The sequence below is a fragment of the Danio rerio genome, chromosome 17 (genome assembly GCF_049306965.1).
Source record: "Danio rerio strain Tuebingen ecotype United States chromosome 17, GRCz12tu, whole genome shotgun sequence".
NCBI lineage: Eukaryota > Metazoa > Chordata > Actinopteri > Cypriniformes > Danionidae > Danio > Danio rerio.
In genome coordinates, this window is record NC_133192.1 from 36572929 (window position 1) to 36588911 (window position 15983).

General features: G+C 34.3%; 1 protein-coding gene across 11 annotated transcripts in view; it reads right to left on the minus strand.

Annotated features, from left to right (window-relative positions):
* Positions 1-15983, minus strand: part of kidins220a (kinase D-interacting substrate 220a) — a 154795-nt gene that overhangs the window by 36978 nt on the left and 101834 nt on the right. For 5 of the 11 annotated variants that reach the window (XR_012393039.1, XM_009293185.4, XM_005158747.5 and 2 more), the window contains exons 23-25: positions 14930-15108; positions 8778-9010; positions 6556-6666 (exon numbers count right to left, since the gene is read on the minus strand). Coding sequence is in view for 10 of the 11 variants with exons in the window: in XM_009293185.4 (XP_009291460.1) it covers positions 6556-6666; positions 8778-9010; positions 14930-15108 (523 nt within the window). In the remaining variant the exon portion in view is untranslated. Of the gene's footprint in view, positions 1-352; positions 410-6555; positions 6667-8777; positions 9011-14929; positions 15109-15983 lie in introns of all 11 variants that reach the window. The other 6 variants (XM_009293186.4, XM_694244.9, XM_073927791.1 and 3 more) reach the window with 2 other exon arrangements.

A 15983-nucleotide genomic window follows, 5' to 3' on the forward strand; every position in this document is an offset into this window, starting at 1 on the left:
TTAAGCGAGAACTCAACACACACACTTCATTGAGATGCAACTTCAGCCACTGCACTCTTTTACAAATTGATTTTGTAATGCACTTAATTCAAACATGCACTGAAATATTAAATGAAAAATTAAAACAGAGAAACTGAGGTCCAGCATTTGTATCTCTGAACACTTAAGATTTGTTCAACCTTTACATCAAGCTTTAGATTTTAAGCAGCATAGACAGAAACAAAACAGCCAGATAAATGTAGCATGCCACCAGCATTATAAGTGTATATGTGTGTGTATGTGTGTTTTCAGGCAATGCCTTTACTGCATCTTTTACATATACGAACACATACATACACACTGCCAAAGTTACCATAGAAGGGGATGTAGGAGAGGGAAGACCCTCACTGGAGTCCTCTCTGATTACATCCTGATGAAAGGAGACAGTGGGGATGACAGAGGAAGAGCCAGAGGATAGAAGACACTCACAGAACAAACACCTTTAGTATGGACATTTAGTATGGACGGGGGAAATGACATGAATCAGGCATACGATTGACAAGAATTATGAAAGGTTTTGCAAATGTAGCTGTAATTTCTAAAGTTTAAGAAGTCCAATGGGTTTTGAAAGGGAGTGTTTGTTCTCTTGAAATAGCTAGTCAGAAATCATAAAGATTATAATTAGGGATGTCCTAAAGCTTTTTTTGTGTGCTGTCAGTCTGATCGGGGTCATCTAATGAAGTCAGTGCATACTGCATCATAACAAATGCATGGCTCTGTGATAAATTGGTATATAAAACATAATATTTTTTACATTTTATTATTATTGTTTTTTTTTTTTTACAAAATAAACAAATCTATTTCCTCTTATTATGAAAACATCTGATCTTAGTGTAGGATTATAGTAAAACTAATACAAACACACAGATCCAAAACATCAGCATCTATTCCCTGTTGAGATTTAGGAATATTAAGATCAACAGATGTGAAGTATGCATATATAAATTAAGTTATATATATATATATATATATATATATATATATATATATATATATATATATATATATATATACAACAGTTCTGTCTGGTTCTCAAATCTGATTGGCTGATAGCCGTGCGATATTCTGCAATATCAGAACTCCTACAGCCTCTTTACCCTTTGTGTATTACTCCGCCCACATAAAGCCAGCAAAAAGCAGACACTACAGATCTAAAGTTTAAAAGATGCTTTTAACTGTTTTAACAGCTGTTTAACTGTCACCTTATGATTTGAATCCAATGCGGAAGAAAGTAGTTCCTCATACAAAAGGGTTTTTGAGACTCTCCATGTTTGATTTTGTTTTTATATACACAATTATGTCGTCAAACTGTTGTTTAAACACAATATCACACTCAGAGCAGTGCGATATGGCTGTATATCGGCACTGGTGGGGGCACTGCACGCCTCCCACCAGTGCTGATATACAGCCATATCACACTGCTCTGAGTGTATATATATATTAGCGCTGTCAAAATTAACGCGTTAACGCATGCGATTAATTTTAAATAATTAATGCGTTAAAAAAAAAAAAAAAAAAAAAAAAAACGAAATTAACGCAGTTCAGGTTTTTTTTACTTCCTGTTGTGGTGGACGTGTGTTCAACATGCAAAAAATGTGGATAAGACCAAGGAAGCACTTTTTGAAGGCAAGTTCCAGTATAAAACAATTAGTTGCATCACAGGTTATCAAGAGTTTCATGCAATTTCGGGTGTTTCATTTTTAACTTTCGACATCTGTTGTAAGTTGATACCGCATGGCGAACAGAAAGAAAATCCTCCGCATTTCGTGACTCGGTGTTCCTTTAAGGTAAGGTTCCTTTTAAGGCTACATGATAAATTTTAATAAGAATATAATCTTAATAATATTAAAATCGGAGTATTGGTGTCTTATGTAAATGTACTCAGAACGTCTGGTGAAGTCGCGAGCTGTCAAAGACAGGGCATTACACTGCCTTTCAGCATGAGCCCTCCAAGTTTAACGCGTTTCCTCATTAAACCCAACGAAAGCGTATGCTTCGCGTTGTTGTGTTAGAATCCTTGTGAAATACAGTAATACTTTAGGACGCTTAGTTTAGGACGCTTAGCAAATTTGATGAACGCGATCATGCGTGTTGAATCTGAGGGGAGTCGCTCCAGTATGGAAGGCCGTTGGGGCCAAAACGTCTGCAGCGCGTTGTGTGTGTCTGTGTGTGTGTGTGTGTGTCTGTGTCAGGCCCGTTGAGGGGTGTCAGGGGTGGAGTGAGCGACGTATCTGAATAGGGGCGAGAGGGGTGTGCAATGTATTTAACGACCGGTTTGCAAGAAATTATCATTCATTTGCGGGCATTTAGGAGTCTCTGTGCACTTGCGGGATACTCCTAGTCTTAGCAACTGGATGAATGTAAAGGAGGATTAAGCAAAATTGTTTCTACTCTATAACTAATATTCTTAACTCACAGCAATAAAACTTTACAATGAGTGCAACAGTTTGTATTCTATAGTTTATTATAATTTTTCATTTTCCATATCTGCAATTCCTGTATTCTGGCATTTTTTTGCAGTCCACTAAGAATCCAACATGGAAATCAATGTTTTCTTTATTGGCATTGATTGTTTTGAAATTTAAATGTCATTAACATGCCTGCGTTTTCATTTCTGTAATAAATATGGCTGTCAAGCCAGGATCTTGATGGTTTATTGTGGGTATGTTGTTTACATGAAGAAATCTGTGTTACAAGTTAAACAGAAATTCTATTAAACAATAATATTTTGAATTTAAATATTTTTTTTCTTGCATTTACATTAATTTTACATTTAAATAGGCAGAATTACAAGTTTCAGTATTTTAAATGCGATTAATCGCAATTAATTATTTTAAAAAGGTGCGATTAATTAGTTAATTTTTTTTAATCGATTGACAGCACTAATATATATATGTGTATTCATGTTCATGTGTAAACATATATAAACACAAAACAATTTGACACTAAAAAGTGGCGTTGTTTCAACTTCATTGGCAATCCTAAGTGCTGGATCTAATTCTTAAAGGGGCAGTTCACCACAACTGAAGAGTTATCATAAATTACTCACTCTCTATTTTTTTTTTTTTTTTTTTTTTTTTTGCAGTAATGATATTTTCAAAAAATAATGATATTTTGAAGAATGTTAGAAACCTGTAACCACTGACATCCTAGAAGGTAAACTAAATACTATGGAAGCCAATGGCTTCAGTGGCTTCCACACCAGTGGCTTGCTCAGTTTCCAACTTTTTTGAGAAAGAACAGAAGAATGAAACTCAGACATGATTGTGACATGTGAAGGGTGTGTAAATGATGACAGACTTGTAATATTTGTGTGAAATATCCCTTTAAATTTTAAATCAATGTTAACAGTTGGGCTGCTCCATAATTTTCTCAAATTTGGTTTCCCAATGAAAGTGAAAAAGTGATAGCAATTACAGCCCTTTTTCAATGTTCGTGACAGTGTTTTGCATCACGTCTTCGCATGAGTTACCTGAGAGAACATGTTGTGTTTTGTTAAGCGTTTAGCTTTTATGTGTCAAATTGGTTTATTCTAACACTGCTGATATCACCTTGTACAATGCTTCCATGTCATACATTAGCATTGCTGTTATTGGACTGTGTTTATATTTTTACAGCAATCAATTTATCCATGCATTCCTATCACAATGTTTACTCTCTGTTCATGACAACTGCATGGCAGGTTGACGTAAGACTTGGTTTTAAGAATCAGATCAGTTAAACATGTCTCTATACTGATATTCGAGATTGGTTCTGGACATCCCAAATTATAATGTAATAAGCAGGAAACAACAAAAGCAGAGTTCACCCAAAAATCTAAATACTGTTGTCATTTACCTGATTCAAACCTTGTTAGTTGATGGTTATCAATTTTTTCAAACTAACATATTGTGTTCACTAGGGCACCGGTTCTCAAACTGGGGGCCAACCAAAAATTGGAGATGAGGGGCAATTAATAGGCCCACCTGGATTAATTTTTTGTCCCGCGTCATCCTGAAGGTTAATTTGTTTCTGTTTTTATAATTTGAGCTCATAAGTACCACAAATACTAAGTTTTATGTTTGTGTCATTTAAATGCAGTTGATACTTTTGCATGCAGCAAAAGCACGTGGATTAATAAGTAAGCACTCCTGGTCGGGTGCTTCCAGTGATTTTTGGCGTTTGTCTGTTGCTCCTGACGATGTTTGCGTTTTGCTTATGTTTTCATGTCGTTTAAGCTTAAAAAGAACATTATTGGTGGCTGAAAGCACTTGGCCTACGCTGCTAAGTAAGTTAACTGATACCCTGAAAGCATGTCAACTCAACTGACATCTCACAAAAATTAATCCAGAGCATGAATAGTACAATTTAAAATGTTTTAAGTAAAGTTGTTAATTCGTTTTTATTTTTGGAGGACCCCAAAAGGATTTGCCCTAAACAAAGAGGTCCTCAGCTGAAAAAGTTTGAGAACCACTGCACTAGGGTATATGCAGAAGGACTTTAGTTTTTTCAAATGATCAAATAGAGAAACACTTCCAGTGACTTGTATGTCGTTACAAAATCAGCGTGTTTAAGTATGTTTTCTTTAAAAATCACTGCCTGATTGATATACAATATAAAGTGGGTCTCAGAATGTACAAGAATGAACATTTTTCCACGCCATATATTTAAAATATGGATATTTATTTTACCACAGTATTTTCAATATGTCTAAAACGCATCACATTTATCTAAGTTTATGTTTGAACAACAAAATGAATGCTTGAGTCTATTTTACTGATTATACAGACCCCCTAGTTTTCCACATTTTTTTTTTTTTTGTAATTGTTTTACATAAAAATTACCTATGTTGTGTTGGTAATTCCCAGAAATTTGCAACAATTTTGCGATTAAAAGTATATACATAAAGGTAACACTATAGAACGTTAAGTATGAAATCTAAAACAATGACACAAATCATAAAAATAAAGCTTCTTTATTTTAGTGTCTTGTCAAGTCATGATCTAAAACAAAAGGGATTAAGCTACAGGAAGGTTGTACTACACTTATTTTTTATCCACGATCTTACTTTCTCTTAGATTTTACTCCCCGGAGCATCAGACATCATGCCACACATAGGGCATGCGTTAGCGCTTCCCTCCAACTTTCTTTTGCAGTCTGAAGTGCATCAAACGCACAAAACGCCTAATTCGCGCCACAAGATCTCATATCTCATCTTTGCTTTGACTTCACATGTAAATCACTCGCGCTTCATCTGAGTCTGCTTACTGCACAAGCTGTAACCAACCTCCCCATCCCTCCCATTTAATGTAATGATTGTGAGGGCACAGGTGAGCCATCATTTTACAAGAGAGACTCAAATACATCACATGCGCTGCGTTTGCGATGACTATAAGTCATTCATTCATTCATTCATTCATTTTCTTGTCGCCTTAGTCCCTTTATTAATCCGGGGTCGCCACAGCGGAATGAACCGCCAACTTATCCAGCACATTTTTACGCAGCGGATGACCTTCCAGCCGCAACCCATTTCTGGGAAACTTCCACACACACATTCAAACACACACTCATACACTACGGACAATTTAGCTTATTAACCTGTACCGCATGTCTTTGGACTGTGGGGGAAACTGGAGCACCCGGAGGAAACCCAGGCTAACGCAGGGAGAACATGCAAACTCCACACAGAAACGTCAACTGAGCCGAGGATTAAACCAGCAACCCAGCGACCATCTTGCTGTGAAGTGGCAGCACAACCTACTGCGCCACTGCTTCACCCCGACTATAAGTCATGTAAAACAATTCATTGCAAACTGAAATGAATATAGTTTAATTATATGGTCTGGAATTGGATGTTTAATGAGATTACTTAGATTTTTTTGCGATTATTTTGCATTTAATTAAGAATTTTGCTGGATCGCAAAAAAACTACAATATAAAATGGAAAAAAGTCACATTAACCATTCACCGGAAGTTTATCAGTATGGGAAAGACTAGCTGAGCATGTACTCTATTGAAAAAGAAACCCATAAATGTTTGCGTAGGTGAGTAAATGACCATTTTTAGGTGAACTATCTTTTTAAATTGTGCTACAAATAAACGACTACTCATTTCCCATGCAGTATATTAGCAAATCCTAATTCCTTTTAGATACTACAGTTCTAATGTAACAGTAGGATAGTTGTTTAAGACAGAGAAAAGGATGGTAAAGGTTATCTTCAACTAAATTATGTCCATTTTTAGAGTAAAAAGACGTCAGAGGAATCCACTTCAAAACCATACAGTATGTTCCCTATATAGAAAATGACATTACACGCTCATTACACAGAGACACTGAACCCTTAAACTGCTCTGTGAGTTAGGTGCACTTATTGCCTATAAGCCATAGGCTGTTTGTCACGAGGAGCTTGAAACAAAGCTTAAATAGGGAGAAATACATTTAGCATTATTAGACATAAAGAGTGTATTGTGGTCGCAGACACTGAATCACGTGTCTGTTTGTGGTAAACATATTGAAGCATTTACTTATGTACTTACTAGTCCCAGACCGGGGTCCTTGTGGAGTTTAGAAGCAGGGCGGGTGGGGGCGTGATGGGGGTGGCCGGGGTAATTTCGGGGCAGGTGATAAACATGATGAGGGAAGTAAGGCTATAGAGGTGGAGAGAACAGACAAATGCTCAGGAATCTGATGAATGAGGGTCCAGCGAGGGTCAGCCACACATCAGGTATTCAGTGAAAGGATAACCATTTGTGACATACAATGAAAAGACTGAAGATTTATTAGAGATGGTGTATTTATTAATATTTGACAAATTATTATTATTATTATTATTATTATTATTATTATTATTATTATTATTATTATTATTATTATTATTATTATCACCATCATTAATATAATTATACTTGTTATTATTATAAATATTATTGATATTATTATTATTATTATTATTATTATTATTATTCATTTATTCATTCTTTTGGGCTTAGTCCCTATATTAATCAGGGGTGGCCACAGCGAACTGATCCACCAACTTATCCAGCACGTGTGTTACGCAACTGACGCCTTTCCAGCAGCAACACAACACTGGGAAAATTATTATTATTAATAAATTATTATTATTAATTATGACAAATACTGACTGTTTTAATACAATTTAATTTTAAGGTTATTCTAAACTTTAATCAGTACTTGTAATTTAAAGATTTATTAATTATTAAACAACTAATATAAACAATACTATATATTACACACCCCAAATTTTATCATTATTATTATTATTATTATTATTATTATTATTATTATTACTATTATAATTTTTATTATTATTATTATTTTTATTATTATTACTATTATTCATACTAATGTAATTAGTAGTAATGTATTAATGTTAAGCATATTTATGTTAATTAGACATATTTTATTGATTATTACACTATTATTATCAGTAGTAGAAGAATTGCGGTGAGGGTTAGGGTTAGTCATTATTAATAATATCAGTACTTCTGATCATCAGTAATATTTAAGTTGAATTTTAAGTTGAATAACAACTATTATAGATGATGACTACGACTGATTATTCTAATAATTTAAGGTTATTCTAAATAACTGTAAACTGAAATACTTATGATTTAAAGATTTGTTAATTTTTCATAATCAAAAATAATAACAATACTACAAATGATACACTACTACTATTTATAATAATCATAATAATAATAACAATAATAATACATTTATGACGCATGTTCATTTTAATTCCACAAGTTATTTGATAGAATATTACAGTATTATTATCAGCGGTAGAAGAATTAAAATAAACAGTTATTATTAATAATCTCTATACTACTGCAAATCAGAAATATTTTTATTTTAGAACAGATAATAATAATAATAATAATAATAATAATAATAATAATAATAATAATAATAATAATAATAATAATAATAATAATAATAATCATGATCATCATCATCATCATCATAATAACTATGTACATTTATTATAATGCATATTCATGGTAATTACACAGGTTATTTGATAGAATATTACAGTATTATAATCAGCAGTAGAAGTATTGGAAAAAGACAGTCACTACTGATATTCTTAATACTACTGGTAATCAGTAATAATTACAATATATTGTTTTAGATCAGATAATAATAATAATAATAATAATAATAATAATAATAATAATAATAATAATAATAATAAAATGATTGATGTATAACGCGTACTCATATTAATTACACAGGTTAAATGAAAGAATATTACAGTACTACTATCAGCAGTAGAAGTATTGGAAAATTGCTTATCAGTAATAACTACATTTCAATATTTTAGAACAGATAATAATAATAATAATAATAATAATAATAATAAAAATAGATATATACATTTAAGGCATATTCATTTTAATTACACAGGTTATTTGATAGAATATTACACTATTATTGTCAGCGGTAGATGTCATTATTAATAATCTGAGAATACTACTGCTAATCAGTAATAATTACATTTAATATTTTGAAACATATAATAATAATAATAATAATTGTTATCACTAACATTAGTATTAGCAAAAGTAGTAAAAGTTAACATGAACTTTTTTGTGATTTTAACCATTTTTAAAATAGTTTTTTAAAAGCCTTGCCAGAAGGCCAAATTCACTCCTCGTTATTCCCACTTCTTTTATTTTATACTCATTCCCATTATTTTGTTTAACACAATGGCCAGTATTTGTGACTGTTGTCTCACCCGGTTGTAGAAGGGATGTTGTGGCCCTGTAAGCCCACTGAAGTAGCTGCTGTGGGGCTGAGTGGCGGGCAACACTCCAGCATTGGGGAAAGACCCAGGAAAAGAGCCTGTAGGAGAACAAGCCAAAGACTGCTGCCCGAACCCAGAGTGTGGCCGCACCGAAGCATCTTGCAAGGGCAGTGTGGGAAAACTGACTCCTCCAAGGTGCATCTGCTCGCGTGCGTCTCGTACATCTGATGCACAAACACAGAGAAAGAGTAGGAGAAAGTTAGATCCAAATCTTGGCCAGGACTTTAAAGGCATTCAAATCCTCCCACTCACAGTCGACTTCAGCCAAATGCAGCATTTATAGTAAGTTACAGTGAGAAGAGAAAAGCCTCTGTGGTTTGATTTGCTTAGAAAAATACGGATTTTAGTCTTTTTATCCAACAGAAGCGGGAAATGCACCTGGAAGAAATAAACATGGGAATAGCTTCAACGCTCGCAAAAATCTCAAGGGATGAAACGTACGTCAGATTCTGTTCAGTTGGAAATAGTATTTCTGAGTCACCCAGGCAGACCAAATAAGACTGGCCGGGTGACTCAGAAAACAAGCGGCTCATGGCGATTCAGTGATGTTTCATTTCCTGAGGTGAACACAATGGAGACCTTACTCATCTCTCTGCTCCACAAAGCAGCCTTTATTGCACAGTCTATTGTCAGATTGCACCAAGCAACGTCGGCTGTCTGAAAGAGCAGACCAGCTGACCATTATCATGTGATGAGATAATATCTCCTCTCAAACAATGATTAGAGAAATTAAAATAACAACATGTAATATGGGTTGTAATATGATTAATGTAAGCTCATTGGAAATACATGCTTCAGCTTACATCCCTGTAAAACTGCAAAAACGTACTGTTACAATATATAGTTTCTAGGTCAAATGAACACAACAAAATGTTGTTCTTTTTCACACTAATTATATTTACATTATGCACTAATGGATTACTAAGAAATAAAGGCTTAAATTCATGTAGTTCTTAAACTAGGTGCCTTAGTGTTGTACAGTGTACAGTGCTGTACTTGCAAAGCAGAGCACTCAGGTTCGATTCTACTGAAACATGGTTCCACAAAAGAGAGGAAAGCAATGTAAAATCAAGGTAAATTTGCACTTTACTTTTACAAATGCTTTTGAAAACACCCTTGGTTTGGTTTGAAGTTTTAAAGCCTGGTTTCTGTTTGTATTAAATTAGGTTTTTGGTACTGCAGTGAGCAAAATGAGGCATAAAAATGCTACATTTGTAGTTTTTATTTATTTATTTATTTTTGTAAGACGAGACAGTTTTAGTTAGTTTAGTTTTCATGCACCTCTCAATTTTGAGATTGAGAGATCCACAATATATAAATTCAGCATCAATATCGCAATGCATGCAGCTGCAAAAGTCACAAAGATGTGCAAAGTTAAGTCTGCATTATAGTTGACCAAGAGCTACAGAATTGTTTTGAATCACTGTGTGTATATGGAATTTTTATGATTTATGCAAAAAAAAAAAAAATAAATAAATAAAATTTTTGAATTTTTGTCTTGTTTCTAGTCCAAATATCTACATTTCAAAGCAAAAAAAACTCTTAGTTTTTACTTTCTTACTTTCTTTAATTTCTTCTGATGGTGAAAACTAAACAATATTTTTACTTGGTCTAATTTTTATGTTATGTTATGTTTTATATATATATATATATATATATATATATATATATATATATATATATATATATATATATATATATATATATATATATATATATATATATATGAACTAGAAATGAGACAGAGTAAGAAAAGCATTTTTTTTTGTATTGTGATTCTTAAATTACTGTATCTGAATGCTGTTAGAAAACCATTAAATAGAGCTAATCAAACCATCTTCTGAAACTGTATTCTACGGAACCCCGGAAGGGACGTAGTGGAGGAGAAAAAAAACGGGTGGGTAAAAAAAAAAAATGGGTGAAAGAAAAAAAATGGGTGGGAGGAAAATATATATTTCTAAGTTTTTTGCGTTCTCTCGCAAAGTTTTGCGTTCCCTCGCAAAGATGTTTTGCGTTATCTCGCAAAGATGTTTTGCGTTATCTCGCAAAGATGTTTTGCGTTATCTCGCAAAGATGTTTTGCGTTCCCTCGCAAAGATGTTTTGCGTTATCTCGCAAAGATGTTTTGCGTTCCCTCGCAAAGATGTTTTGCGTTATCTCGCAAAGATGTTTTGCGTTATCTCGCAAAGATGTTTTGCGTTCCCTCGCAAAGATGTTTTGCGTTATCTCGCAAAGATGTTTTGCGTTCCCTCGCAAAGATGTTTTGCGTTCTCTCGCAAAACTGTTTCTCCACAAACACTTCCTGTTCACTGCACTCACGTAAACCCTCCCGTTTTTGCCGAAATTCTCCCGTATTTTACCATTCTACCCCACTTTCTTTACATTACTGTGCGTATGCTACTCATGAACCAGTGAATGCATGTATAAGCGCTGACTGACAGACGCGCTTCGTACAATAAACTGATCCCAGATCAGCGTCTGTACACGCCATTTACAGAGGAGCGGGTGTATGTTTAAACAGACAAATACACTGAATAATATGAAGTTTCTAAAGTAATGGACTGCTTTCATTATAGATCTGTGCATTCTTACAGAGACACCTCTGTTATCAAACTAAACAAAACATGAGATTCATTTGCTGCGCACTTGTTTGATAACAGAAGTGTCCCTTTAAATGGCGCGTACAGACGCTGATCTGGTATCAGTTTATTGTATAGAGCGCGTCTGTCAGTCAGCGCTTAAACATGCATTCACTGGTTCAGAGGTTGCAAAGTGAAAGGCGACAATCAGCGCACAGTAATGTAAAGAAAGTGGGGTAGAATGGTAAAATATGGGAGAATTTCAGCAAAAACGGGAGGGTTTACGTGAGTGCAGTGAACAGGAAGTGTTTGTGGAGAAACAGTTTTGCGAGAGAACGCAAAACATCTTTGCGAGGGAACGCAAAACATCTTTGCGAGATAACGCAAAACATCTTTGCGAGATAACGCAAAACATATTTGCGAGGGAACGCAAAACATCTTTGCGAGATAACGCAAAACATCTTTGCGAGGGAACGCAAAACTTTGCGAGAGAACGCAAAAAACTTAGAAAAATATATTTTCCTCCCACCCATTTTTTTTCTTTCACCCATTATTTTTTTTTCACCCACCCATTTTTTTTCTCCTCCACTACGTCCCTTCCGGGGTTCCGTAGTATTCATATCACAATATTCATTGTAGAAAAAAAAAAATGGCAATATCAGATTGTGCAGCCCTATAAAACTAATGAAAATAAAACTTCCAAATTGCACCTTTAGGTGTTTCTTTAATTGCAGCGGATCAATTTGTTTCAATGGATTTCAATTACAATTTTAAGGCCTTTTTTTTTTAAATTAGTTTTTTCCTCACATAAATCTCCTGCTTCAGCTATTACAACAAAAACTTTACTGAATTATCAATGTTCTGAAGGTTTCACAGAAGGATAAGCTTATACATAATTTGCCGATTACATTTCTGCAAAATATGCACTTTATTGTGCTATATATCTCTTGTCTGTACATTTTGAATTATAGTGTGATTGAGATTTGCAAAATCATTTCTGTAAAAAGTTTGTGCTCTTATATGTCCAAAAAAAAGAGATTAAAAAAGATTATTCAGTTTTAATGTGCTAGAAATGTATGCAAAGTAGCAAGGAGTAAATAAATGTCTCATTTGCATATTAAAATAACATTTGTGAAAACATATAGTGATTTTTATTTTTTTAACTGTAAATCAATAGACTGGAGAAGTAAAGTGGAAGCCATTTGTTTTTTTACTCTATTCATCTGCTGTTGTTTTGCCTTAAGAAGTGTTTAAAAACAGAGACCAAATTCAACACTCCAAAACACTGTACTCAAACATTATTTAACAATATTATAGTATTTTCTAAATCAAGTCATAAAATTATGCTTCATTCATTTATTTATTTTTCTTCGACTTAGTCTCTATTTCAGAGGTCAACACAGAGGAATGAACCACTAACTATTCCAGCATATGTTTTATGCAGCGAATGCCCTTACAGCCACAACCCAGTATTATGAAACACCCAGACACACTCAATTACACACACACTCATACACTGCAGCCAATTCTGTCTGTCCACTTCACCTATAATGCAGGTCTTTAGACTGTTGGGAAAACCGGAGCACCCAGAGGAAACCAAAGCCAACACTGGGAGAACATGCACACAGAAATGCCAACTGACCCAGCCGGGACACAAACCAGCAACCTTCTTGCTGTGAGGTGACAGTGCTAACCACTAAGCCACTGTGCCACCTCAACTCCAATTTGTTGCATTATAACATAATAATTTGCACATTGGCTCTAATAGCCTGTTTTTTTTTTTTTTTTTTTTTTTTTTAAAGCCAGACACTTTAAATAACTAGGACACTATAGAGCAAATATTTGTAGGAATGCTCTTCTGTTGAGTGAATTTCAAGCCATGGACACTGAGTGATTTGCCTGAGGTAAATGTAATGCTATGTGACATTGTTTACAAGCTGTTTCACTGATGTCTTTCTGTGGTTGAAACACTAATTGAGCGATTACAAGTGATGTAAGATGTTCATTCATGTTCATTTCAAAATATAACTAGCAAAGAGCAAGGAATGATTGTGCTTATGTCAATTGAAAAAAAATGAAATGTAGTTTCTTATCTTTACAGTTTTTTGCTTCAAAACAGGGCTGGGAAATATGACCAAAAAATCATACAGTATATACGACAAAAATCTATCACAAAATAAAGAATTATTAAACCCCCGTTGAATTTTTTTATTTTTTAAATATTTTACAAATGATGTTTAACAGAGCAAGGACATTTTCACAGTATGTCTGATAATATATTTTTCTTCTGGAGAAAGTCTTATTTGTTTTATTTCAGCTAGAATAAAAGCAGTTTTTATTTTTTTTAAAAAACATTTTAAGGTTATTAAATTTATTGGCCCCTTAAAGCTATATTTTCCCGATAGTCTACAGAACAAACTATCATTATACATTAATTTGCCTAATTACTCTAACCTGCCTAGTTTAACTAATTAACCTAGTAAAAACTTTAAATGCCACTTTAAGCTGTATAGAAGTATCTTGAAAAATATCTAGTCAAATATTATTTACTGTCATCATGGCAAAGATAACATAAATCAGCTATTAGAAATTAGTTATTAAAACTATCATGTTTAAAAATGTGTTGAAAAAATCTTCTCTCTGTTAAACAGAAATTAGAGGAAAAAATAAACAGGGGGGATAATAATTCAGAGGAGCTATAAATTCCGACTTCAACTGTATATGGCTTTTACATAACCAAAACACACTGTGATATAGCCTGGTTCATTAGTTCATTGAATCATTTTGCTTTCTCACTACAATCAATCTGCTCCAGATTTCATTTCAATCGAGCTCAGACCACCTCACTCAGCCGATCTTGGACCAATTGATTGTGGGTTTCACATATGCCAAACAAACCGCGCTAACTGGGCAAACAAGCCAGGTTCAGAAACAAATGTCTAGGTGTGAAAGCACTTAACCACAAAACAGCTCCTTTCCTGCGTTAATACATTTCTGTGAAGTGGAGAAAATAAAATAAAGATGAATGTAGCAGTCGCTCAAGACTTCAAGAATCTGAAACTATTTTCATTTACATCAAACTATCAAGGCCAATGCTTTAGCTATTTACTCAGCCTGCTAGTATCTTACCAGGGAAAACCACTAAAGAAATATGACTGATGTAATATGTTTATAACAGTAAATAAAACCTGCACAAAATATATATAAATTTAAATACAAAATATTACAATGCACAAGTCTATAAATATACACGACTTGTTCAGTCCGGAATAACTACAATAATTAAGAATACTCTCTTAAAAAAAACCCTTAAGCGGTTATTTGAATATTAAAAATAATTAATCAATAAAATATTGATTTAGTGTCCCGGCCCTACAATTCAGTCATGTGTAAATATTTTTCAATCTATCACTGAAGCATTTTAGTTTTGATTAGCATCCTTACATAAAACCCAGTTGATAGCATGTCCTTCCTGCTAGACAGTCGTGTTGGTGTGGGTTTGTACCTGCGATGATCTCCCTCAGTTTGGGATCCAGGTTGACAGTACACGGCAGGAACATTTCCACATCACGAGCGGTGAGAACAGGGGTGTGTGAAGACAGAAACACCTCAAAACTACGAATATCACCATCAATCTCCAGCAGAGGCTCCACATCTTTAGTTGTGGGGATGTTTTTAGAAATCCTGCAACGAGATGGTGACAATTACTAAAAAGAATCAATAACAAATGCATTCCAGTCTCAAAAGGCCAGTATATAGTTAAATGTTTTGCCCCCTTTTACAAGACGTAAAAAATGTCTGATGACCTTAGAGTGTGTATGTGAAGTTTCAGCTCAAAATACCACACAAATAATGTTTTATAACACTTTGAAACAGCACCCTTTAGGCTTTGATCCAAATTGTGCAGTTTTGTCGGCTGTTGCTTTATATTCAACTGAGATTGTGCACCCAGCAAACTTTTCAAAAGAAGGTGGAGCTACAAATGCCTTTGTGTCAGCATAGCAGCAAGTTCAAAAAAGGACTAACATTATTGGCCCTATCACACACCCGGCGCAATGCAGTGCAAGGCGGGGCGCAATTGTTGTTTGATAGTTTCAGCTTGGTGCAAGAGTCGTTTTGACGTTTTGCAGCACGCTGTTTAAATAGCAAATGCATTTGCGCTCATATGTGCGCCCATAGGCGTTCTGGTCTAAAAAAGGAGGCGTGTTGAGGCGCATTGCTAGTGTGTTGCTATTTTGGGGAACTATAATAGTCTGTTCAACAGACCAGATCAAAGCCAGTCTATGGTCCAGCGCAGATCGCGTTATTTGTGCACCTCCCTTACCTCCCTTACTCTATTAGTTTTCCTATCCACAAAAGTGAAAGTGAAAGTAAAGAATGAGGAGGCTCATCTCTCATTCTCACCAGTAGATGCTCTGTTTAAGTGTTTTCTTACTAGAGAAATTTTTTTACTAGTGAAATTTTTCCACTTACAAAGTCTGTCATGTAAATAGTAGATGCGATATGGCGCGACGCAACTGACTCTTAAAGGGAATGGGAGATGAGACTCTGATTGGTTT